The 27,000-nt window shown below is 37.2% G+C and overlaps 1 protein-coding gene across 1 annotated transcript in view; it reads right to left on the reverse strand.

Annotated features, from left to right (window-relative positions):
• Positions 1 to 4,180: 4,180 nt before the first annotated feature.
• The window catches only part of FAM155A (family with sequence similarity 155 member A), a 465,216-nt gene continuing 442,396 nt past the window's right edge, over positions 4,181 to 27,000 (reverse strand). The window contains exons 2-3 of the mRNA XM_039326731.1: positions 15,769 to 15,940; positions 4,181 to 8,814 (exon numbers count right to left, since the gene is read on the reverse strand). Of these exons, the coding sequence (XP_039182665.1) occupies positions 8,519 to 8,814; positions 15,769 to 15,940 (468 nt within the window). The 3' untranslated portion in view covers positions 4,181 to 8,518. The remainder of the gene's footprint in view (positions 8,815 to 15,768; positions 15,941 to 27,000) is intronic.

A 27,000-nucleotide genomic window follows, 5' to 3' on the forward strand; every position in this document is an offset into this window, starting at 1 on the left:
ACTCTTTCTACATTTATTACAAATTTATTATTTTATTCTGTTTTTCCTCCCAGTTTGAACTATATGCTAATTTGATGTAGTTTCTTTCTTAGTTTCTTCTGGATAGTATTTATCAACATTTCTCCATTGTTACATTTCTAACACTGATTCCAGTTTCCTTATCAGAATTAATATCATCTATCTGTCATCTATTATCTATCTACTATCATCTATCTATTGTCTCTATCTATCTATCTATCTATCTATCTATCTATCTATCTATCTATCTATCTATCTATCTATCATCATTGCCTATCATCTACTAATCTATCATCTATCTTCTTTATGTATCTATCAACAATCCTTGATCGGGTCCTGTCCACCTGTTATATTCTTTCTCTGGAAATCTGGAGCCAGATCTATTTTTTTTTTTTTTTGAATTGATTATCACTGCCATCCAGACTTCCCATTCAAAAATTCTAAGTGGCTAGGATATGGAGATTTCCTGTCCCTGACCTCCTCAGTTTGGGTTGGTTAAAAAAACCTTGCAAGAATGTGCTCAACTCAGGCAAATTTGGTGTTAATTTTACATCTGTATGTCACTGTCATAAGAAATATTCTCTAAGCGCATGGGAGATTAATGGGTATACTGAACCTCATCATTTATTGATGCTCTGTACTGTCCTTTATGTGGCAGTTTTAAATCTTCACATATGAGCAGTTTCTTTCAATATGGTAAAGATGCTCTAATAGTCATTTATCATAAACTATCTTTCTACCAATGCAAAGATTCTATGTCATCATCCTTATCCTCCCCTTGCTCTTAAAAGACATTGAGATGTTAAATATACCCGTTTAGTTATTTTCCCTAAAGAACATGCAGAGGTGAATCTGGCACTGTATCCAGAATAATAAACCTTTGGTCTAGGTGAGATTACAAGGTGTGTATTTGTGTGTGTTTGTGTGTGTGTGTGTGTGTGTGTGTGTGTGTGTGTGTTTGTGTGTGCATTATTACATAATAAAAATCTGAAGGCAAATATGGTATATAGAAATGGGAGGGATATTACAAGGAAATAGAATACAAATACAGATAAAAATAGAAATAGAACAAAAGTCTGAAGGAGCAAAGACAAGGATAAACTAAGGGATATCTGTCTGTCTGTCTGTCTTTCTGTCTGTCTATCATCTATCTGTCTATTATCTATCTATCATCTCTCTCTCTACCTATCTCTATCTTTCTATCTCTCTCTACCTATCTATCTCGCTATCGATTTATGTATGTATGTATGTATGTATGTATATGTGTATATATATATATATATGTATGTATGTATGTATGTATATGTATATGTATATGTATATATAAAATCTATCATCTACCTATTTCTACCTATTACAAACACATATACATACACACACAAACACACACACCTGTAGTAACACCAAATCCAGATTTTTATTTCTTAAAGGCCAGAGAAGGGGGTCTAAGGCTGTTTATATTTCAGAAATGTCTGACTATAAAGAGATTGCCAAAAGTTTTTATTTCAGTTCTGTGCAGATGGTAAGTGAATTCTTAGTTTTGTAAAAGCTCAGCCTTTAAATCTATCTAGAAAACAGATCCCTCTATATTAAGCTCAGACTCACAGTGACAAAGCTCTTGCCAGAAATTATATGATGGATATTTTTGCACTAAGCTACTTATATTTATATAACTGAAGCAGCATAAAAGCATCTGAAATAAATCCAGTCCAATCTAATCAAAGGTCATTGGCTACTTAGCACCTAGAATCGTCTCTCTCAGATGGCACTGTAGATTGCCCTTTTCCTTAAATTTTAGGTGGAGTCTAGAAAACTGGTGGCAAATCTGCCCAAAATGTAAGCCATTATGAGGAGAGGTCTTGCAGGTAATATGGATCAGAAAACTGAATTTTGCAGGTAACAAAAGATGCACTTCCCCATAAAACAGATCTCTCACTTATATATGAAAGAAATCCTTATGCATGTTAAGGGAACTCTGCTGTGCTACTCTTTGTGAATTTAATATAGCTTATCCAGTGGTAGGATTCAGCCAGTTCACACCAGTTTGGCAGAACAGGTAGCTAATTTTTTGTTGCCCAGGCCCAGAATGCACTTCCAGAAGTGGCATCCACAAAGAAAACTGGTTGTTCACACATTTGAATTGAGCTTAACTCTTGATCAGTTCTGCAGACATACAAATTCTTTCTATGCTTGCTATGGAAAATGAGAATCTGCATATTCAGCTCTTGATGTTTCTCCTCTTGTTCACTCTCTTGTTCCTCTTGGTGAAACATGACTCTGATTATTTAAAGATTATATAGATTTGTACCATCTGATCTGTTTCATTTTATGTCCATTATCCATCAGGTGATCTTCCAGCTATCACTTTTCTTCCATTGTTCTTTCTACTCTAACTTATGCTTTAAACTTTCAACACAATTCATCACTAGAATCCAATCCCACCTTAACTAAGATGCTCTAGACCAGGGGTGTCAAACTGCCGGCCCACCGGCCAGATGCATCACCAGGAAACCGTGCCCACCCCATTGCCGGCAATGGAGAAAAAGCTCCGATACGTCATGCGATGTCATGTGACATCGCAAGTTTGACATACCTGCTCTAGACCTTCTTTTGAAGAAACCAAATTATTTAAATCAAAGAAATAAAAATAAATATTGTTAACTTGGGAATACAGTCACCGATATGTACCATAAGAATGGGAAAATTACTGACATATAGTTATGCAATTGTATCATTTCTGACAGTTATGTCATGCCATTTGCAACATGACATCTTGATGCCTAGTTTTGTTCTTTGCATCCTTCTTGCTTCTCCTGTGAATGTATTTGATAATGCTCCATCCATGAAGTTAGTAATCCTGGTTCACCTTAAATCTCATTATTGACTCTCAGATTAATCTATTTTATAGAGTTATTCAGTGGAAAAGATTATAATTCCATAGGTGCTGAGTCCCAGATCTGTGCAAAACATTTGAAGAAGAGTTCATCATCAAAATGTTAAGGTAGCCACAACATCTTAAGGGTTTGCTATTGGTGCAGCTGTTTCAAAGTTTGCCGCAGCTGCTTCTTAATTTATCTGGGTGTTTTAAAATGAGCATATACAGCATATACTGTACTTCCACTGGGATTATTGGTGAAGCACAGCTATGCCTGCACATATTACAGGGGTATATTGGAAAGGCCCTTGATTGTGCCTATATTTTGGAGACTGTGACTCCCTCAAAAGAATTTTGTGCTGAACCCAGGAGGGGGGAAGACAGCAATGATCCATTAGTCAGTCCTGGGAAAGTGTGAGAAGTAAACTCAAAATAAACCTGTCTTGATTCTCTTTGATATACAGCAAATGTGGCAGATAGAAACCTGATAAGCTTTCAAGATATTCAAGTCCTTTCAAAACCTTCCCGAGATCCCAGCTTCTCCTCTTTCTTGACTTTGCCTACCTCAAAGTGCTTCATTTTTGTCTTTGTTAAGTTACTTTTGAATGCTTTGCATGTTTCTACTGAGCACTTCATTCTTGTGGCAAATTTTAATAAAACACATTAGGAAACCTGCTGCATTTACTTTCTCCATCAGAAACCTTCAGTAGATGTTCAGCAGAGTTATGTATGCAGGAGATAATCTGATCTGGCATTAAGTCATGATCTTAGTCTAAATATGTAGTGCATTAAGAATACGATTAAAAACAAGGTTCATCCAAAGGGATCTAGCTCATTTGAAACATGGAGTTTATAATCAAGCATATCTAATATGCTAAAATAAAATACAATAATCTTAAACTGAGGTTGAACTGAACAAAAACATGGATTATAAATCTAACAAATAATTCTTTAACCAATATGTCATCAGATTTTGGGGGAAATAACTGCTGAAGACAGCTTCACCACATCCTTATTTTGCCATCAATAATATTGCTTATGTTAAGTCCATAACTTCAACTAGCATTTGGGGGGATAAAAAACTACATTAGGTATGTTAAAGATTTAGCATTTTTCAACTTTCTCCCTCTGAATAACAATTTATATCACACATTGCTTTGGATAATCCAAGCAGCTTAAAATATTATGTATGTATATGTTAAGTAGCATTTATGTATGTACATGTTCCACTTCAAATCCTATATCTTACCTTCAGCAAGCTTTTAATAAAGCAACCCATTATTTAAATATATTCAAAATAAAATTACACTCTTATAAATAATTTCTGTTACAATTTCATCAAACATGAAAAAACCTAATGGAAGAGACTCTTAAATCAGAGTTTTTAATCTGACTAAGGATGTCTAAGGATGTTTTGTTCCTCTAACTTTTCATTCCAATAGATCATTTTGTTTGTAGAAGCTTGGAATTATACTAACTGGCATACAACCTTCTCTTGTTTATTTAATATTTATTCTTGTCTTATCATCTGTGATCAAGGTGTTTATTTTATCTATTCATGTGATTAGGAGACTAAAAGACCTCCAGCATCCCTTCCAACTCTGTTATTTAGTTAAATTCTGTTAAATTAATTTTGCAAAATGTTAAAGAGACTTTACTTTGAAATTCTACCTTTTCAGCTCTTTTCACTAGGTTTAGTAAGAAATAGAGATCTTCCTTAGAAAACAGAGGAAAATAAAGAAATGTTTTTATTCTCTGTTGTTCTAATAAAGCTATTTCAGGCTAGACCACACAATTTTAGTCCAATTAAACTTGCTATATCTCATATATGATTTCTGTTACCTTTTAAATGTTTCTGTATTTCAAAGAATTACACAAAATAATTCTTTGAAATATTTCAATCCTTATTCAATCTTTCACCCACTCACTGGAACTTGATCTTCAGCTGTACCCAAATTTTAATACACTTTTCCACAAAATGAGTAATTCTGCATTGAGGGATAGCTTTCAATAGCTCTATTTACCTCACCACACCCAAAAGAATATTCTCTCTCTTTAATGAACAGAAAGTCAGTATAGTGAATTCTCAAGTGCAGTAAGGAAGAAACAATAAGTAACTCTGATTATGATCTATGACATTTTGGCTTTGCAGTATTAATATATTGCAATAACTCTGGATTTTTCCTTATTTCAGAAAACCAAATCATGAAACATGTGAAAGAGGGGAAGTGTTTTGCACACAATTTTAAATAGATGTCATTCTCTTTCTTCATTGTACTAGGCTAGAATATTGAACTATGGTCTGTTAGAAGCCAATTCTTCATCATGTATGTCAACTCATACAGTACAAGGAGAAATGGAACAAGATGGCAGTTACAGTGGCAAGATGCAAATTTATTTGGGCAAAAGTAATAGATGCACAATATCAAGCATGCTCAGGTTTGTGCTAAGAAAACGGTTACGGATGAGAAATGGATGGGATGAGCTTTTGCATCATACATGATTATGTTTCTCTGAACTTCATTTAAAAAAGTCCTTTTGTTCTAGGCATGGTTTCTTAGCTGCTGCTAAGAAAGAATACAGACCACACTGCTGGAGTAAACATACCCAGACTAAACAATAACATACATCGCAGCAGCTGTCTCCCAAGAACACTATACTGTATTCCTTTTGGAAAAAAAAGAAAAATCAGTAAAAGAATTAGATTGGGTGTGGGATAGTGACAGAGACAAATGTAACTGCAGGCAGCTATTTTGAAAGGAAGGAAACATTTTATTATATTTTTAAGTAAAATGGTTTGTGCTTCCTACTTCATTTTACTCAAAGTTTGGTGTTGTTTTTTTTAAAGCAAATCAATAATGTTGCCACTGTTTTTTTTTTTCATGAGTTCTTTTTCTCTTGCATCCCTGCCTGAAGCCAAAAATCAAATGAGCTGATTTCTCCCCCCCTAAAAATTCAGTTGAAAAGGATTGGGGGCAAAGAGAATACATTTTTTACTGGTATTCCCTGCAGTAGATCATTATGAGGCAAAACAGGATCCCACTGAGAAGAATTAGCATCTCTTTTTAATGTTATTGTAACTGGGGGATGTGAACAGAACACACTACTGTGTTGAGATAGTAGGGGGGAAATGGAAGAAAAAAATATGAATGTTTAATTCATGGGAAAAACAAAATGATGCCATGAATGTCACAGAAATGGATGTTGCTGAATGGCCTTTGTACAGCAGAGGTAGATCAAGGTATATAACAAACTGTTTATTGACCATTTTACATGTTAAGATCAGGGAAAAAAAGTGGTCAGTTGAACAAGAGCTCTCCTAAGAGTTTTCTCACATGACTCTCGCTTAAACCCCCCAGCGCTGTGGCTCTGTGCAGATTTCGTTGCGTGAATTTTGCAAGAAGAGATCAGATTTTCTTTGAAATTTACATTCCATCATTAAATAAAGCTTTCCATTTTCACACCATACCTATTTTCAGCGCATTCTCACAATATGTATCAGAAAATGTACTCATCCCAGTGGGGAAAACCCACCCTAAAATGCATGGTGCTTTATGCCATGTAGATATCTGTGAGTGTACACACGCAGTGGAAAGGAGGGAAAACGTAAGGAAAGAAACTGAAGCTGAAGAATTCTGCGTTTACGTGCTGTTTTGTTTTGTTTTGTATTTGCACAGGTCATTTTAAGATCCTCATTCTCAGTCATAGCAAAACACTATCAAAACAAGAAGTCTTGCAAAATAGTTCAGCTTATACAATTTAACAAATGCATTAGTTTAATCTGCTAAAGCAGTAGGGTTGTTTGTTTGTCTAGGCTGTCTTTTTTTCAGCACTTCACAAATCATAAAACATGAATAAAAATGCATATCAACAATGCAGTGAGGAACAGAAACATTTCTTGAAATGGGCAAGGAAATATTGTTTTTATGCAAGAAGTAAGAGAATATTTTCTATCTTTTTTCCTTCATCTCTCAGCTACACAGCAAACAGCTCTAAAGTGCACTTTCCAAGTGTAGTTAGAGAACAGGAAGGAATGAAAAGTTTGTTTTTTGTTTTGTTTTTAAAAAAACAGCCCTTATTAACTTTTCCTTCCATTTATTCTAGTGTAAACTCTAAAAAGCCATTTTAAAAAGCAAGATCCCATCCACTCAGCAGGTGATATGGTCCTATAAAAAGAGCAATGAAAAAGGCAATTGGATTATCCTCTCCCATTAATCCCTCACAATACTTGACTACTCATACTGTAGCCCAGCATCTAAATGTTATTGCACACTCATGAAAATATCCTTAAAAAAAGAAAAAAATGTATTTTTCCAGCTTCACTAACTCCATTTGATCTCCTCCCCACCCTACCTTATTTCCAAGGATTTAATTGTAGCCATGAGGAGCAGAAACTATTTCGCAGGCTGTAGGAACCATATGAGCATAACACACAAGGGTGCATTCATTTTAAAATGGTCATCTGCTTGGTTGGGCAAGTGATCCCAGAAGAGATGTACCCCAGTATTTATGTTCAGAGTATGTACACTCACATGCAATGACCATATTACCTATACTTGATAGGAAATCTATGTTCTTCACCGCCTTTGTGATATCTCTAGATATCCTCAGAATCAAACAGGTAGAAATAAAATTTTCTCTTTTTTCCCGTAAACCTCTTGGCTTTTATAGATGGTATAATCATGTGGTACAGAGGTGATAACAGAGGAATAAAAACCGTAATTCACAATGAATGCCAAACTTTTACCACCAGTGTGTTGGTCTCCCTTCTCATCACTTCGCTGAGCTCTTGGCTTGGTTTCACACACGGTGTTCTCTATCAGGCCACTCCTGTTCAACTGACCAATGAGAAAGGACTAGACTTTTTGAAAATGGGCCTTGGAGCAACAGTTTGTTATAGATTTCTTTATATTAAGGTTCCACTGTCAGATCCCACTTTCAAGGAGAGTACCTGTTAATTGTGCTCTCCTCCTCGCCCCTCCCTTACTTTGGGTTTCTCCAGTCAGATGACTTGCATAACAGTGGCAGAGTGTGTTGGACCGCGCACCCATTCATTGTGATTACACCAAAGGAAAGCAAGCAGAAATGGTTTGCTCTGGGGCATTGAAGCAGGGGAAAATATAATGGGAAAAAGAGAACTGGTTTTGTGGAGAGGAGGGCTGGGAGGGGAGGGCTGGTTTTCACTGTTTTGTTTTTAAAAAAATCTTTTGCCATGGAACCACAGCAGTTCTTTCTTCTAATAGAAACTGACAAGACATAAAAGACCAAACTATTTGATGAACACACACAATGACTAGAAATAGATAAGACTTAGTTTAGCTCTGAGAAACTGTCTGAAAAATAAAATCCTGTATTAACAAGTGCAAAACAAACCAAAAAAAGAAACCCCAAACATTAAAACACAGTGTATAAAATGGTGTGAGAAATTTAAGTCACCAGACAGCCTTTTAGTCAATAAAAAGCTGTATAGGACGTGTCCTTGTTTGGATAGTGGCCCGTCAGTTGAGTTTTACCCAGAAGGCTTTTGGAGGAGTGAACAGAGGGTAAAAAGGTCCAGTCTTTTGGGTCTGACTGTCGTACAGGTGGGCCTGCTATGTGCCTGTAGGAGGAGATGGATCAGGTCTCTTATTCCTCATTGGTGGAATTATCTTCAAAATTTGTTATGCCTCCAAAGCTCAGTTCTGTTGAATTCTGTGCTGCTGAGACAGTGAGTACTGTATGTAAGAGAATTAATACAAGAACACACAGTTTGAGTCTGCTGTTACACAGTCTTGATGCTGATGAAACTGTGAGTGATGTCCGGTGACACATCATTGAGTCACTTGTTTTTATAGTCCCTTTGGATTGGTTATCGGATAAGAGTCCCCATCTGACATCACAGCATTCTGGTTCTGCATTGGTTGGGTAATTGTCATAGAGCCCTGCAGGAGAGAAAAAGAGCAGCATATTAAAGTCTTTTTAAAAGAAAACAAAGGGATTTCTGGTTTTGCATCATGGTAAAACAGATGCAGGAAGGCAGGGAATAGACCCATATAACCTGCCCAGTATCAAATATAATCTCACTTTAAATATTTAATATCTATGGCTATGATTACATTGCTACTGTTGTGTCAGAAGTCATTCCAAAAAACCTAAATGGAAAAGCAGTATATAATAGGACTAATTAATGGTAGTACTAATAACAACCACTCATCAAATATTTAACAAAAGCTGCTCTGAACAAATTTACCAGAGAATTTTGTTCTGTACTAAGCATTTTTTGACAGGGTTTTTTTTTTTTCATAAATTTGGGACTTACAGTATATATGTCTCAATTTTCAAACTATTATAGAAAGTTTTCAGATAAATCAACAGCATAATCTAAAATGTCCCTGAAATATCATGAAAAACCAACTATAGCTTCACTTCCAAATATCTCATTATCATGAGACAAAATTAGTTCATCAATCACTCTTCACAGAATTTGCCTCCCTTAACTAATGCAGTGTCCTCCAGCTCTTGCAGCCATATCTCTCTATAATAGCCCTTGTAATAAAATAATTCACATATTCCCAGCCTGGCATCTTTCAGAGATCCTGGACTGAAACTCCCCAAATTGCCAATCAAAAATTATTATTTTCTTCCTAGCATTTTCTCACAAGTGCAGATCCATATTTTCAGATCAACTAAGGATTGAACCCTTGGTTGCAACAGGAATTGACCAACTGGCTTGTCACCTCAGACTTAATGAAAAGAAGAAATTCATAAATATTCCCCCAAACCATAAATACAGTAGTGGGATTCAGCCAGTTCGCACCTCTTCAGCAGAACCGGTAGCTAATTTTTTGTTGCCCAGGCCCAGAACGGACTTCTGGAAGCAGCATCTACACAGAGAACCGGTTGTTCATATATTTGATTCCCATCATTGCATAAATATCTAATGAAACTTAATTATGTGTACTAGGAACAACTAGTGAAATCAGATAAATGAAATGAAATCAGATAAAAAAATTTTCCTCAATCATGCTCCCCAATTCTGTGATTTTTTACAATTTCCTTTCTTACCTCACCATACTATTACAAAACAATTTTAAAAGCCTTCACTCTGTAGTTATCTTATTGTTTGGCGAGTCACAGATTCATATTAGAGGTTCTTTTGTAACAGGCTCAATCCTGATTACTTAGAAATTATAGCATTGACTTGAATGCTTCTCATTCAGAACTCAGATGTAATTTGTTATGCATGAAATGTTTGCTATTCTCCACTAGATGCCCCCAGTCATCTGTTTTAAACTACAAAATACTTCCGCAATACCCCATGCATAGTTCCCAGAATTTAAAGTATAAAATTGAAATCTCCACAACGTTTTGTACGCTTTTTACAAGCAGAATAATGCTGATTGGCTCTAAGGAACATGTGACACCTATGTTTTGTTGTTTGCTGTCTAAATTCAGGACGCAGCTTTAATGTGAAACATAGTATTTGGGTCTCTTTAAGTCAAGATTCTACAAACACATCTCAGGATAGAGGCTGTCGCTTGATACTCCTTTGCTTGATGTCCCTTCCTCTTCTTCTTCTTTTTTTTTTTAGATTCTCTAGACTCGAGGCTCCAAGTAAATAGGATCAAGAGTCTCCAGGTCACCTTCCTCGTTGTGATCACTTTCACCAGCTCAATGATGGATTGATTAACAATGCAGAGAAACAGTAAGATTACCACATCTTAGTTAGTGGTCAGACTAGACTGGCAGCCAACCAGAACTGATGCAGTTCAATCTTTGTAAGACCTGAAAAACTATACAATATTTCCTCTTTGGCAGAAGAGTTTCTGCTGGGAAGATGCTGCTAAGGAGAAGACTCTTGAGAAGACTCATTCATTCATTCAGTTTTCATTTTTACAAAATACACAGAAATTAGTGAGTCATCTGGATAGCATAAAGCATTTTCCCAGCTTTTATTATCTTGGCTACTATAGCTAAACACCCTCAATAGGTTCAGAAACTCATCAACGTTATGTTTTTCATTAAATTTTAACAATGGTGCAATACTATTTCATCTCAGGTACAATCCTACAATCTACAGAGCAGTAACCCCAGTAGTTATTGAGAACTTTTGAATAATCTCTGAAGGCGAATGACTTTTCATATGGAGAATTGCCTTGCTCTTTTAATTAAGCTGTCTCCCTGACAAAAGACCATTCTACCTAAATAACTTTCAGTATTGTTTATTTCAATAATTATTTATTTCAATAATGCAAAACAGTAGGTTACTTTTTGTCCACATACATTAAACCCTGTATTGCAAACATTTTGTCTATGTGTTTAAGGCCTAACATCAAAACAAAATATTTTTAAATAATTAAAGCAGGGTTTTAATGCCCAAATTCCTGGCATTCACAACCATCTTATCAGGGATGTGTTGTATGAGAAATAAATAGTAATAGGAAAAAATATTGCATTTTGAAACTACAAGTGCATTTTCTCCTCTTTAGGATTTTGCCTTCTCCAATTAAAAAGGAGAAGAGTTTTCTCTCTACGAAGCAGAGCATTGCAACAATCTGAGGCTTCTTCGAGATATTTTGTTGTTCTAATCCTGTAGAAATTCAGAAAAGGTAATAGATCACTAATCATTCAAAGCTCAAGTTCGTGTTTTAGAGTCTTTCACAAATTGGAACTATTGGAGACAATGGTATCTGGAACAATAAAGTAGTAGTATAATCTGGACAGTGTTTTGAGTTATGTTTAATTCTACCCTCTGATATTATCAATAGAGAAGCTGCTGTACTGTTCAAAGACACTAGTGTGAACAATATCGAGAAAAATAGTGTTCCTGATAAATAGTGTTCCTTCACTATCTGATAGTGAAGTTTGCCTTCAATCAAGCTATATGATTTGTGAGTTGGGATTATGAATTACTTCAAAAAGAACATATTTGAGGTTTCACAGACAGCAAATTCCTAACACTGAGGCCTTTTTTTATTTATGGATTTCTATCCTTTATTTGACTTTGCATTATTTCACAATATATGTTAACTCAGAAATTTATTGATTGACTAGGATAGCATTTCCCAAAGAATATTTTTAGATGCATTAGATGATATTCCCATCTCCTAAGCCATTCAAGTATTGGGGATCATGGAATTTGCAGGTGGCATTAGATTAAAAGAGGTTAATTTATCCTTGCTACTCAAAGTGCAGTCTTTCTGTCTTTCTCTTAACTTTATCTGTTCAGTTGCCCAATCAGCAAACGACGATCGTGCCAAAATAGTACATGTTTGTATAATATGTATGATATAATCACAACAATTCTGAAATTATGTAATTGTGTCAGGATATACGATACAAATTGTAAGTTGTGGAAATTGTGTCACTGAAAATCAGTACACAGGAGTTAGCTTTGATCCTCTTGTCCCCTGTGGTTGGGCCAGTGGTCCAAGATTTCATTTATATGAGACTCTCCTACAAGATACCATCAGTGGTGGGATTCAGCTGGTTCGCACCACTTTGGCAGAACCGGTAACTATTTTTTTGTTGTCCAGGTCCAGAATGGACTTCTGGAAGCAGCATCCACACAGAGAACTGGTTGTTCACAGATTTGAATCCCACCACTGGATACCATAGTATCTGGGGTGAAAATTTTAGACCCTTTTGTTTAGTGAAGGTTAAATGCTTGGATTGACTAACATTACTAGCTGTAATCCTCTTGCTTCCCCAGGCACTCCAAAATAAATAAGCATGACACCCGGGCCACAAAATGTTTAATATTCCTGTTAATTCTAAAAGACTTTCATGAAGACCCAGAAACGCAGTATTAACATATAAAATTCCCTACTCAAAAAAATCCCAGTTGTATATCTTTAAAAGTGAACAATTTATTCACACTGCTTATTCATATTTAATTTGTCATGATATTGTAGGCATATATCAAAATTAAATAGTCATGTCAAAAGCAAGAATGAGAATGGATGCTTCATTTTCAATAATTAATTATTCTCCCAGCAATATTAAAAACACCTAGAATTTCTGTTGTCCATATGTGTGTGTGTGTGTGTGTGTGTGTGTGTGTGTGTGTGTGTACGTGCACATACATGGATGTGTGCACGTTCAAGTCAGTGTTATCTCTTGGTGACTATTTGAGCTAGCCCCTGCAGCTTTCTGCCAAGATTTTTCAGAAGTGATTTTCCATTGTCTTCTTCCTAGGCTGAGAGAGAAGGACTGGCCCAAAATCACCCAGCTGACTTTGTGCCTAATGTGAGACTAGAACTCAGTATCCCGGTTTCTAGCTTGATGCCTTAACCCAGTGGTTCTCAGCCTTTCTAATGCCGCGACCCCTTAATACAGTTTCTCATGTTGTGGTGACCCCCAACCATAAAATTATTTTCGTTGCTACTTCATAACTATAATTTTGCTACTGTTATGAATATTAATGTAAATATCTGATATGCAGGGTGTATTTTCATTGTTACGAAGTGAACATAATTAAAGCATAGTGATTAATCACAAAAACAATATAGCAATGCTCGCTGGAGAAGCTTACTCTTCCTTGCTCAAAAATGTTGGGAGGGAGGGAAGGAAGGAAGGAAGATTGCAGGGGAAAGGAAGGAGATTGAAGGGGAAAGGAAGGAAGGAAGATTGAAGGGGAAAGGAAGGAGATGGAGAAGGAAGGAGATTGAAGGGGAAAGGAAGGAAGGAAGGAGAAAGAGATTGAAGGGGAAGGGATGGAGATGGAAGGAAGAAAGGAAGATTGAAGGGGAAAGGAAGGAGATGGAGAAGGAAGGAGATTGAAGGGTCAGGAAGGAGAGATTGAAGGGGAAGGGGTGGAGATGGATGGATGGAAGGAAGGAAGGAAGGAGATTGAAGGGAAAGGGATGGAGATGGAAGGAAGGAAGGAAGATTGAAAGGGAAAGGAAGGAAGGAAAGAAGGAAGGAAGGAGAGAGAGAGATTGAAGGGAAAGGGATGGAGATGGAAGGAAGGAAGATTGAAGGGGGAAGGAAGGAAGGAGAGAGAGATTGAAGGGAAAGGGATGGAGATGGAAGGAAGGAAGATTGAAGGGGAAAGGAAGGAAGGAAGGAAGATTGAAGGGGAAAGGAAGGAGATGGAGGAGGAAGGAGATTGAGGGGGAAAGGAAGGAAGGAGAGATTGAAGGGGAAGGAAAGGAGAAGGAAGGAAGGAAGGAAGGAAGGAAGGAAGGAAGGAAGGAAGGAAGGAAGGAAGGAAGGAGAGAGAGAGATTGAAGGGGAAGGGATGGAGATGGATGGAAGGAAGGAAGGAAGGAAGGAAGGAAGATTGAAGGGGAAAGGAAGGAGATGGAGAAGGAAGGAGATTGAGGGGGAAAGGAAGGAAGGAAGCAAGGAGAGATTGAAGGGGAAGGGAAGGAGATGGATGGATGGAAGGAAGGAAGGATTGATCGATCTTTGGAGAGTTTTTCCAGATGGTGATGAACTGCAACTCCCAGCATTCCCCATTCTTCCACAGTGTTTTTTAGGGCTGCTGGGGATGGTAGTCCAGTAAGGTCTGGAGACACACACAGATGCCCTCCAATGGCAAGGGAGGCAGGCTGGGCGGCGGGGGGAGGCTCTGGCGTGGCATGGAGGGTGGCCGGGGGTGGAGCACGACTGGGCAACCAGGAGGGGTGGGAATCGGCTCAGCACCGCAGCTCAGCCCAGCTCAGCCAGCAGTAGCAGCAGCAGCAGCACATTGCCCAAGCAGGGCGGGAAGAGAGGGGGTGGTGGTGGCAAATCATGAAAGAACCATCCACACATTCAGGGTGCAAATGCCTTGGACCGTTTGGCTCCCCCACCCCTTTATTTATTGATCTGCCACAACCTCCAGTGGGCCACTCCCAGCAGGGATCCTGGGGCTTCCCCGGGCGGCTCCAAGCCACGAGGCCCTGGCTGTGCTTCTCCCAGGGGGTGGGGCACCCGGGCACAGGGCCAATCAGGTGCCCTGCAGGAGGTAAGTCCGCCTGAGAGAGAGAGAAGGAAAGCGAAAGTGCCCCCCCCTCTCTCTGCAAGTGGTGGAGGAGGCCGTGTAGAGACAGATGCAGAGCGATGTCTCAGTTCCTAAGACCATCAGAAATATGTGTTTTCCGATAGTCTTAGGCGACCCCTGTGAAACGGTTGTTCGACCCCAAAAGGGGCCGCGACCCACAGGTTGACAACCGCTGCCTTAACCACTACACCAACAGGCTCCATACTTGAGTACAGCCCTTTGTTCTTTCAATATTTCAGTTTGTTTGCACATTTGCAAGCTCTGTGAATGTACTTGGACCAGTACAAAGTATGCAGTTTAGGATGGAAGAAATGCAGCAAAGCTCAGATTCGTGCAGGAAGTATTTTCTGTAGAACTGCTGGTATTTTTAAGCTACAGTTACAAGCAGAGATGATTCTAGCATTGGTTGCACAGAAGATGCAACCAATGGGGCATGGTGATATTCCAAAGATACCTCTTTTGAAAGTGAATCATACTTTTTTTCATTCTGCACACTGAGTTTTACATCTTAGCCTCCATCAACAGCACAGGAAATTTCATTTTAACAAGCTCTTAAAAATATTGTCCAAGTGGAGGGATTCTGTACAGGTAACATAAATAGGAAGTGCTTAAGAACATGCAAGTGGAATTATCTTCCGGAAATGTTATAAAAAGAGAACAAATAAAGTGAATTGGTATCTAAGGCAGATGAGTCATGCCTAAATAGAGATGAGGAGGAGGAGGGAAAGTGGGAAAGAGAGCAGGCAAAAGTAAAAGCTCTTGAAGATTACAGAGCAACAACATCATTTTTGTGGGATATATAATGGAGGAGGAGGTCTTGAGTGGAAAGTGGAAAGGAATTCTTAATTATATGTAGCCCTCAGAAACAGAAAGGGGTGTTAGAAAGAGCTGCTGAAATCTGCCATACCTGTACAGATGAAACTCGATAATCCTCCATAGATGACATCATCATTGTCTGGTAATATAAATGGACACCTTGTCTGAACCTCCAAACAGTATTGCTTGCAAGGAATTGTGTTGTTGCAATGAGACTGTGTGACTTCAAAATACTGGGAACAGAGCCAGGCTTTGTAGACGGTCTAAAGGAGAAGAAAAAGAAAGATAGGAAGAAAAGTAAAGAATCAGATTAATTGACAAGCCAAAGCAGCACCAGTAGAATTGTTCTTATCATTCTATTCTTATCTATCACACTTTAAAAGCTTTTCAGTAAAATAAAGCAGGAATCCTTTAGATAACACATCACTTTCTTTCTTTTCCTGAAAGTCACATGCCTTCTATCATGACTTAGTTTGTTGGCTTATTAATTCCAAGACGTAGAATGTAACATGTGGAGCACTCATTCATATTCCGTCTTCACTAGAAGGAGATCACTGGCATTTTATAATATTCGCACTTTCTACCAATATACTGGTTCAGTATAAACAAAGCAGAGCTTATCAGCATTCCAACAGCCAAAAACTGCTGGTTCATAACAAGATACTGAGAGATACTTATACTGCCCCAGACCAAGCTTTCTGTGAGTGTTTTTACTGTGCAATCACTTCACTGACAGAATTTTACTGAGAAGCCAAGTTAAGCCCTAGCTTTCCATCTATAACCTTCTTGTGTTTTTTCTGTCACTTCTTCAGGCTGTTTTCTTATCACCAAAAAATCCATTATGAATGAAAAGATGGTACAATGCCTTGCGATTGATAGCCCTGTCTCCATCTGTGTCAAATTCAAATTGCAATGCCCTTCGTTTCCTTCACAGGAATCTGAATTAGCTGTGCTCCTTTTTGCTACTTCTTTTCTAAGGTTAGTGTTATAATTCAGATTTCTATTCCAGGTATTTCTCAGTCACACAAAAAAGTAATTATTAAGACACATCAGCTAACCCTCCCAACAAATTTCAACTTTTACCAACTTGCCAAAATTATTAAAATGGTTTGAGTTAATAAAGCTCTTTTTTATACACGGGCATGTAAGTCATTTGCAAAATTAAGAAACCAGAGAGATTTTTCTAGGAGGCAAATTAGAGGAAGAGAAAGAAACAGAATGTTCCAGTTAGAGGAAATATAATAATAATAATAATAATAATAATAATAATGATGATGATGATGATGATGATGATGATGATGATGTTGGAAGGGACCTTGGAGGTCATCAAGTCCAACCCCCTGCTCAGGCAGGAAACTCTACACCGTTTTGGACAAATGGCTGTCCAGTCTTTTCTTAAAAATTTTCAGTGTTGGAGCATTCACCACTTCTGGAAGCAGGTTGTTCCATTGGTTAATTTTTTTCCCCATTTCCAAACAGTGGACTAGCCTAGGCTCTCTTGATCATCTTGGTAGCTCAATACTTACTTTGATTAAAAAACCCTTAATCAGAAAATAATGTGTCCATAGGACCAATGCAGTTTCTTCCACACTCCTCTTCCTCCTCTATATTACATCAGTAGTTGCACTGAAGAAACACTGCTACTAGGTTTTTATGGTACAACCCACCCTTGGTCTAAAAGTAGCCAAACATTTCTGAAAGACAAATCCATAGTACTATATTTATCGGTTGTTTCTAGCAACCAAGCTGTGGCTGACCCACCAGATTTCTGGGCATTAGAAATTCTGGGAAATATGCTTCATAAGACTCTTCATGTATTCCAAGGGATTCTGGCAATTAGTATCCTGCCAGTCAGATGCCAAAGATTCCAAAAAGGCTCTGAGTTTGACTGCCAAATGATCTGAGGATAGTGATGGAGGGGTCATTTCCAGCAAACATATCCCAATCCAGACCAGCCTTTCCACTTCTCTTTTTCCAGTTCAAGACAGCTGTAAATCAAACTGCCTTAAAACTTGGCTTCCATCATGATGCTAACTAGGAAATATCTGAGTGGAAAGTAAAGAACTGAAGCAGCTAGGATTTTATATAGTAATAGCAGAGAAGAAAAAGATGGCCTTGGTGCCTCTCATAAATACTCATTGTTTAGACACACATCTTTTCTGCCCTTGTATCCTGCAAATAATTCCTTGAATAAATAAATCCAAAGTCCACAATCTATCAAGGAGTATGGAAAATATTTAAACCTTAAACGTTTAATAAATACCATTATAGCTAAAACAGTTACCTCTGCCTATAACAGTTTTACTAGCTAAAGGTAAGTCACAAATATTCACAGAAGTTGGTGCTAGTTACCTCCTAGTAAGGTCTAGCCCAGGCTAAAACAGTTAAAAGGATTAGAGGACAGGTTTAGATCTCCTACATAAATATATAATATTTTAATTGCTGGAGCATCTAAATCAAACATGGTTATAAAGAGTTGCTTATAAACATGGCATTGCATTTCATATCCAAGATTCTGATTCCCAATATTTCAAGTCATAGCATTTCTTAAGGCTATATAAATCTGCTCTTTAATAACTAATTTGTATATAGGGGTTATGATATAGAAATTCATTGTGTTTGCATTGATTAAAAGTTTAGAATGTCGTACACTCTGATTGTGGCCCTAACCAAGTTTTATAGTTCTCAGCATGCCTATGGATTACAAGGTAAATTGCTGGTGGGAGATGAATTTTCTGTAAATTCACAATGTACTAGACTTAAGGCTGCAACTTTTTGCCTTCAATGCAAAAATCTGTAAGAATCCTTTGTGTTCAATAGATTGCGTATACTTATAACCTTCATGCTAATACCTTTTTATTCCAATGTCCATGAATACAAATCCAGATCTATATGTCTGCGTGATAGCCTAATAATCCTTGCATAATCTGAGTACTTTCCATATTTTGTTAAATTCTGTCTCTCTCACGAAGGCGAGACAGAAGCACCTGTTGGCTTTTCTATGTGCTGCACCTTTCCATAGAAGCCTATGAAGAGCCAAGAACTCCTAAAAGACTGTATCATGCAATGAGCTGAACTCTGATTGTGATTTGCTCTTATATTTTATATTTAGAAAAGCTGCTTTGTTTTTATTTTAAATGCAGAATGCAAAGAATTAAATAAATGAAAACTTTGTCTAACAAAAGATAAAGCACAACTGTAAATGTAAAAAAATATAAGCTTTAATTAAAACATGAAATAGTTCATCTACCCCAGCGGTTCTCAACCTATGGGTCGCGACCCCATTTGGGGTTGATCGACCACTTTTCGGGGGTCGCCAAAGGCAGCGATCCGCCATTTTCCCCCCTCTGGGGCGGCGCTGCACCTCCCGGGGGCAGCGCCGCGCATGTGCACCGCGCATGGGGGCGCCGCACATGCGCACCGTGCATGCGCATAACGTTTGTGTGACGGGGGTTGCCATCACACAAACGTTGAGAACCGCTGATCTACCCAATAAGTAGAATAAGGGCCCTTTAAACAGTCTGGAAAAGGACAACTTGTTTTCTAGCATGTGAATAACAACAATTTAAGCATTTTTCTAAGCAAGTTTCTTCTACCATGAATTATAAAAGAACAATTATAGAACATGTTTTTCTCCTTCTAATTGTGGCTTTTCTCAATCAGACAATAAGTTAAAGAAGGAGATGAAAAGTGAAGGTTGAAAATTCAATTGCTTGAAATTTTCAGGGCAATTTCCTAGAAACTCTGTGCCATTTAAATGTATTTTATTTTTATCTGTTCTAGTTTTCTATCAGTTAATTTATAGAGCTATCTTCTGTTTATTTATAGTGGCAACAGATAGTAACAAAGTTGCTAGGCAACCATTAAAAAACAATATTCCTAAACGGTGATTTTTAACTTTCCCTTGGATTTTAAATCATTATATTTTGAAGGGAAAATATTGCCACTAGAATTATTTGCTTAATGAAAAATTATATGTTGCTGTTATTTTTAATTATTTACATATAAAAGTGAAAGTTCTACTGCTTCATTTTTGGAATAATCTTTGTTATTATACAGGGTCCAAAACAAATTTTATATACTTTTGCTTTTTTCAATGCTTTCAATCTTATTTCTTATTTTATCCTGTAGATAAAATACAAATACGAAATAGGCTGTTCCTGTTAAATTGGGCTCCATCATAGCAAATAGTAACAAAGCAAAATGCTAAATGATTTAGAAATTTTTTCTGACCACACCATGTAGACATCCCTGAACCTGGCAATTTCCAATTGATGTCAATCTCAGATGGCACCAGATATACATACAGTACATATGTTTTTCGGATTTGGGTCTTTACATACAATTTAGTTTCTGATATCTCATTATCTTACAGTGGTTAAAAAAACATGATCATAACATTTTTTTTAATCAATAGAATATAGTAGAATTTAATTTAGTAAAAATATAAAAGCCACAATAATAAATAACATAAAAACAAAAATACTAATACTGGCAAAGGGAAGATAAAAATATCCCCTCAGCAATGTAGCCAATTCTCTAGCCCTAGATCTGGCAGCATAACCAGCTCTTGAGGGCCTTCCAAATATTAGAAGGGATGTGGCTGACCTTAATTTCAGGGGGAAGTTGCCTGCCAGATTTATAGAATTATGGATTACTCTTAGCTTGCTGCCTCAGTTGTTCACTATGCAACATTGGCATAAAAATTATAAGAAGATACATAACAATATTAGGCACACACATTATGACATACAGAGACAAATGATCAAAAAACATAGTAAAGAACAACATAATCATTAATACATTATAATCAGACATAAATTAGTCGTGAATTTATTTTTTAAAAGAAAATTGTGTTTTGCAAAAAAACATATAGAAATATATTGGGAATGAGACAAAACAGGAAAAAAGAAAAAAGAATGGAAGAAAAGAAATGGTCAGTTATTAAGGAATAAAAATAAATGGCTAGAAAAAATATTTTATGAGTACATCTCACAACATAATCTGTAATGCATAAGCCATCTAGAGTTACTTTAGTAACCGAGATGCATACAAAAAGATCAATCAAACAACACCTCATCAATTTGCTATTTTGCTTTGTTTTTTGCACAGTCTTCACCCCTGATAATGTTGTGGAACGCTAAAGAAACAAAAGAGAATCGTGATTTATTGGCATCCAGATTCAGAATTAACCCATTCAGTCTACCCCAGGAAAACCTGTTTTATATTACCTTGATCTTCTTTAGGAACTTGGATTGATTAAATCCAATGCACACAAATAATTCAGAACATCTATGATGATTGTTATTCCAATGCCAAGTTTTTCTTTAAATTGCCATTTTAGAATAATGAAGAACTCATAAAGATTTTAGAGGTTTCAGTGTTCTAATGCAAAAATGCCATGTTTAGCTGAAGTTTTGAGGTGTTAATGCTTTTCTTTTAAGCAATCAGTTCTCTCAATTTCTCATGTGCTGACATGTTTACTAGTGATGTTGACAGCCATCTAATTGGCTCAGACTAAAGAATAGCTGTTGCATTTGCCCAAACATAATTGGCAACGTAAGCTTATTACATTTATTGCCTTGTTTTGTTATGGTCTCAGTCAACCTTCCCCAGTAGATACTGTCAGTATGTATCTTGGCTTTGCAATCCACAGAATATTGAGCTATTATGGACTCTGGTCACACTAGTTTGAAGTTGCGACCCCCAACACTTCAAGTTGGACCCACCGTGGATTAGGATTGTCTCAAATAACAGTACATTTATAACTTCACTTGAAACATTTCCCCCTAAAGTAATACTTTATTACAAGACTTCCAGTTTTGCGCAGTAGCGCCCAGTTCCAGGAGTGCAGATCTCTGGACCCCCGTGGCTAATTTCACCCTGCCAGGGCACTCTAAATGGGTCTAAGAGGAAGCAAAGAAAAGAAGCATGCCCCAGCGATTCTGGAATGACTGAAATCATTCTGTTCAATTCAGGGAAAGCCTTCTAACCCGACAGGAGAAAGGCTGGCCACACTTCACTGACCAGCCCAAGCTACTTGCAGCCGAAGTCCAAAGGCACTAGCTAGCACAACAGTGAACTGCATGCTTGAAACTGGGTGAGGAATTTGATCTTCTCTCTCCTATTTTATACCTAATTTGCTGGAAAAGATCCCCAAGAAGCAAAAAGCCTCCCAAAGAGAGAAGGGAGGTCCATAGATGGAAGCAGCAAATTAAACTCAGATGGGGGAAAAATACAAAATACCATAGTTTGGATAAATTTGAAAATTAAGAAAATTACTAATTGTTCTTTGAAGTGTTTCATTAGTCAGAACCATGACATCATGCCAGACAGTTCTGCATATTTTGTCAAAGCAAGAATATTCAATATTAGCAGTGTTGACACCTGTGTATTACTTTTAGAGTTAAAAGAGTTGGTGCTGGAGGGAAGGGGGAAGAATGTGCTGGGGACTAGTTAGCCATAACAATATCTCAGTAGAGTATTCTTCAGGGTTAGTTGTAATAACAGCAGATAACGGGAGGGAAAGTTCACACTTCAAACTAATTGGAGAATGTGATTAATGACTGTTAAATGAAGGAGTGAGTTATGCTTTGATACTGTGTGTTGGTGGAGGAGAATACAGATTTTGGCTTCACTATGTACGTGCCAAAGCTATGTTGCAAATTAAAGATTCTTTAAGGTAAACAATGCCTCAAAGTTATTTGAAGAGCTTCTTCTTTCGGAACCATGACAACCATCCCAATACGTTGTGCAATGTCATGTGACGTCACGAGTGTGACATGTCTGGTTTAAACCAAAACAATCCTAATGATTTGTCCTTCCCAATGGATATGTGCATATGCCATATGTATATATGAGTACATGGATTCATATCTTTATCCATGAATTTGAATTCACTCCCTCACACATACGAACTAGGACTGTGAATGTTACAAAAGTGTTTCAGAAGAAATTCTCCACAAGCATTTCTTGTATAAACATGATCTTTACTATATATTAAAGAATCTAATTTAATTTTAAAAAAGAACAAAGCTTTAAGATCTTAATTTTAATTCACGGATTCATTAGACTAGTGGTATCTTTTTTCTGCCTCTTTTGCCATTTGAAAAGTATGATTGTTAAGTAGCAAAGAGAAGTTATACTTGTTCATCACACAAAGGTGTAAAGAATGGAGTTAAAAGGGAGAAATTCACAACTGGATGGAGATGGGTAAGGGACAGGGACTGAGCTGGGAGGAAAGAAAAAAGCAGATATAAAATGAGGAGGAAGAGAATAAGGAAAAAGAAAACTGAAGATGGAAGGAACAAAAGAGAGCAAAAAGTTGTTTAAAGTTAGATACAGGATTAAACTAACCAGACAGAGCCCATCTGCTTCTGAGGATCTGAAGGACCTTCAGAGACATCTAAATTTTTCAGAAACCATTTTGTTCCTCCTCATGTAAGATCAAATAAAACTGAGCTTCCTGTCAAATAAATATCATAACACAAAGCGTAGCATGATAAAGGGTAGCTGAATATCTACACCTGTTGTTTCTTTGTTATTTATTAAAGTTTTTCCTTTAAATGGTTTTTAAAGCCAGTTTTTAAACTGTTTTTTGTGGGATCCTGATTTCTATTTTCAATTATTAATCTTATTATAATACCCAAATAATAAAAAGTATGTAGTAATATTTTGCATATATTCTTTTTTGAGTTGGTAGTTACTTCAATATAATCCTATTATATCAAACAGAATAGAATAGCAATATAATGCAACATTAAAATTAATAGTGTTCCTAATTGCAAAAGAAAAAAAGCCTAGAAAATGATATAATAAACAGATAAATTGCCACATTGTTCATAAAGCACAATCAACTTTAAAAACATAAAGATATGTTAATTTTCCTGTGTAGTATTTATAATATACAGAGAGTACATTTTATGTTCTTAAAGTAATAAATTGTCGTAAAATGTACTCAAAGGACAATGGGATGCTGCAAGCAGTTACTAAGTGCCCAAAGTAGAGACAAGTGAACAAGGGACAACCGTCAGAACTTCAGATCTGAATTGTAAGTTTCCTTTTTCAGGTAGGTTCTAACTTTGAAAGGTTGCTAAGTGCCCATTTGTAATCTGAAGACCACCTGTATTTATAAGAAGAAAATATTCAATCATCCTAGAGAAGGTGAGCATCAATGCTCTTGTTGTTTAAGATTTTCTTCCAGATTAATGTGCTGTGATATGTTCTTACAATTTATTTTTAACCAGTGATGCTAACCCTTCCTGAATACCAATTCTTAAATACAAGCCAGGAGGAGTGTTATGTTGACTTCGTGTTATACTGACTCTACAAGGGACAATTCAAAGACACTCTAAATCAGTGGTTCTCAACCTGTGGGTCGGGACCCATTTGGGGTCGAATGACCATTTCACGGGGGTCGCCAAACAAGGCTGTCCACCATTTTTCCCCCTTTTCTTTGGCCACACCCCTGGCACCCGGTGATGTATAAGTGGTTGGGGGTCACCACAACATGGGGAACTGTATTATGGGGTCGCGGCATTAGAAAGGTTGAGAACCACTGCTCTAAATACAGCTCATAAGACTTCTTTCATGTTTCCTCTTCTTTTTATCTGCCTCTCTTCTCTATTTATAGCTGTTAAAACATGACAAGGCAAGGTTATAAAAGGTACTGTAAGTCAAACTATGAGGATAGAAAGAGACTTTCAGAGAATTCACATTGAATTTTGGTCTCTAATGTGGAATTGTTGCCTATCCAAATCTACGGGTTTGATTCAAGTCATTAATAGTTGTAAAAAATTCATTTTAAGGAACTGCATGGCAAAGAAATCTGGCAGACTATTTAAAACAGGATTTGGGGAAAAAAGAGTAAAAATTGTAATAAAAGTGCAATTGGAAAATAAAGCATATGGTATTTCTTGAGGGGAGAAAAGAGTCTTCATCACAGTTCAAACAGAAAGATTTGGTATATATCAATGAAAATAAAGTTAATCATAAATGATCAACATGTGGGATCTGAACAAGACAAAGATGCCTTGTATGTAGCAGAAACATACTGGAAGCTGAGACTAATGTGTGTCAAAGCACAGCTTATTTTGTAAGGATGAATTTCCTTCTTTCTTTGCAGGAATGACACTGCCCATCTGAGGAAACCCAAAAGAATTGTTATATTAATTTTGTGATAAATATTCTAGAATCTGTGTAAGCATTTCCCAAGGGACAGGCTGAGTACTTCCACTTTAATAACTGAGGTGTTACATTTACTGCCTTTGGGATGCCTAAGATTGCTTGTGTGGTTGCATTCTGTACCAACTGAAGTTTCTGAATACTTTTTAAGGATAGCCCCACTTAAGCACATTGCAATAGTCCAAATGGGAGATGATCAGGACATGAATGGAAAGCATCCCTATCCAGGAAAGTGCTATAAGTCCAATGCAACTCCTGGCTGCAGGTAGCAATGGAATCACTCCTGGCATAGGATCAACATTGGATGGGCTTATGATTATGCTATAGCAACCCTATCAGACAGTAGGAAAAAGAGAGCAATGGCAAGCTTTTTATTCACATATATTCTCTAATGAAATGATTAATTTCAATGCCCATAAACATGTTTTCGCTACCTACTTCCAACTACAGGTAATCCTTGACTTACAACAGTTCATTTAGTGACTGTCTAAAGTTACAACAGCACTGGAAAAAGTGACATGACTATTTTTTTCACATTTATGACCATTATAACATCCCAATGGTCATGTGATCAAAATTCAGAGGCTTGGCAACTGATTCATAGTTATGATGGTTGCAGTGCCTTGGGTCACTTGATACCCTTTTGTGAACTTCTGACAAGCAAAGTTAATGGGAAAGCCAGATTCATTTAACAACTGTATTCCTATCTTAACAACTGCAGTAAATCACTTAACAACTGTGACAAGAAAGGTCGTAAAATGGGACAAAATTTACTTAACAAATGTTTCACTTAGAAACAGACATTTTGGGTTCAGTTGTGATCATAAGTTGAGGACTACCTGTGCTACAGTATTTTCTTTTTCTGTATGTTAACCACAAACAACAAAAATTATGAATTAAAAGCTTTCAGCTTGACTTGATTGTTTGTATAGCTGGGTAATGTTAGCTAGACTATGACTGTTTATTTGTAACCCTGTAATCAGCTCTGGGATTTTCTTACCTGCTCTCCAGTTTTCCAATTTGACTTAAGTATTCACATCTAATGTGAAAAAGTAATTTTTTTTCTCTTTTGGACAGCCACAGATTTCCTCCACAGATCCTCCTGTCATTTTGAAGGCTTCAAAGGGAAGGTCAGATTCAAATGTAGCCAATCTGAAGAATTTATTGCATTAAATTCTATACGCTACATTAAATGAAGCCATTATAGTGAATACATATTATGTTCAGGGCATTTGTTATGGATTTCCTGCTGTTTTATTGATAGGCTACTTTTAGTTTAACACAGAAATATTTGGGATTCTGTGTTATTGCATATAAATGATTTTTATAGATTATAAAAATAATTATATTATTACTTGAATTACTAGATACTGTAATAAAACAATCACAAAATTATATGATCTGTTAAAATGAGAATAAAGAGTTTAATTATTATCCTAATTTAACAGTAGATCATCAGAGTTTGGCACTTACTAAAATTTTATGAAAAACTATTTTCTCATCAGCAATAAACAACAACACTTCCAACTACAATGCCAGTAAATTCACCACTCTGTCTGATTTCTAAGGCTATTGCTTTTGTATATGGATAATGTTATGTCCCGAGCCTTGCAAACGGCTCGGGAGTTTGCAGGCAGTCCCGGGCGGGTGCAAAGCTGCCCGGGACCAGACAGGCTGTCGCCAGCGCCGTGTGCATGCGCGGGTGCTGGCGCGGGAAAAGTAACACATTTACCCAGGAAGCGTCTATATAAGAAGCTGGGAGGTTTGGGGAGCTGCTGAAGCCATCTACTTGTAAGCTGAACGCTGAATAAAGGAAACTGAGAACTTCAACTGCTTCTCGTGTCTGCTTCCCGCCAAGGACTCAACACTGGCGACGAAGGTGGGATGCCTTGCACTACCTGGAAAGGAAGAAGTGTAAGCTTACCCAAGGAGTCCTGAGCGGCGGAACGGCGTCGACTCGGCAGCTGCCCGCCAATCCGGTGCGCATTCGGGGGTAGGCTGGCTGATAGACCCGTCTCCTGAAGATCGAAGATGGCAAAAATCGGAAGGCTTTCGGAATTCGACGTCTCACATCCAGAGCGGTGGGAGTCATACGTAGCCAGGGTGGAGAACTACTTCAAGGCAAACCAAGTGAGGGAAG

The sequence above is a fragment of the Crotalus tigris genome, unplaced genomic scaffold (assembly GCF_016545835.1).
Source record: "Crotalus tigris isolate CLP2741 ecotype Arizona unplaced genomic scaffold, ASM1654583v1 scf7180000024343.1644824, whole genome shotgun sequence".
NCBI classification, from domain to species: domain Eukaryota; kingdom Metazoa; phylum Chordata; class Lepidosauria; order Squamata; family Viperidae; genus Crotalus; species Crotalus tigris.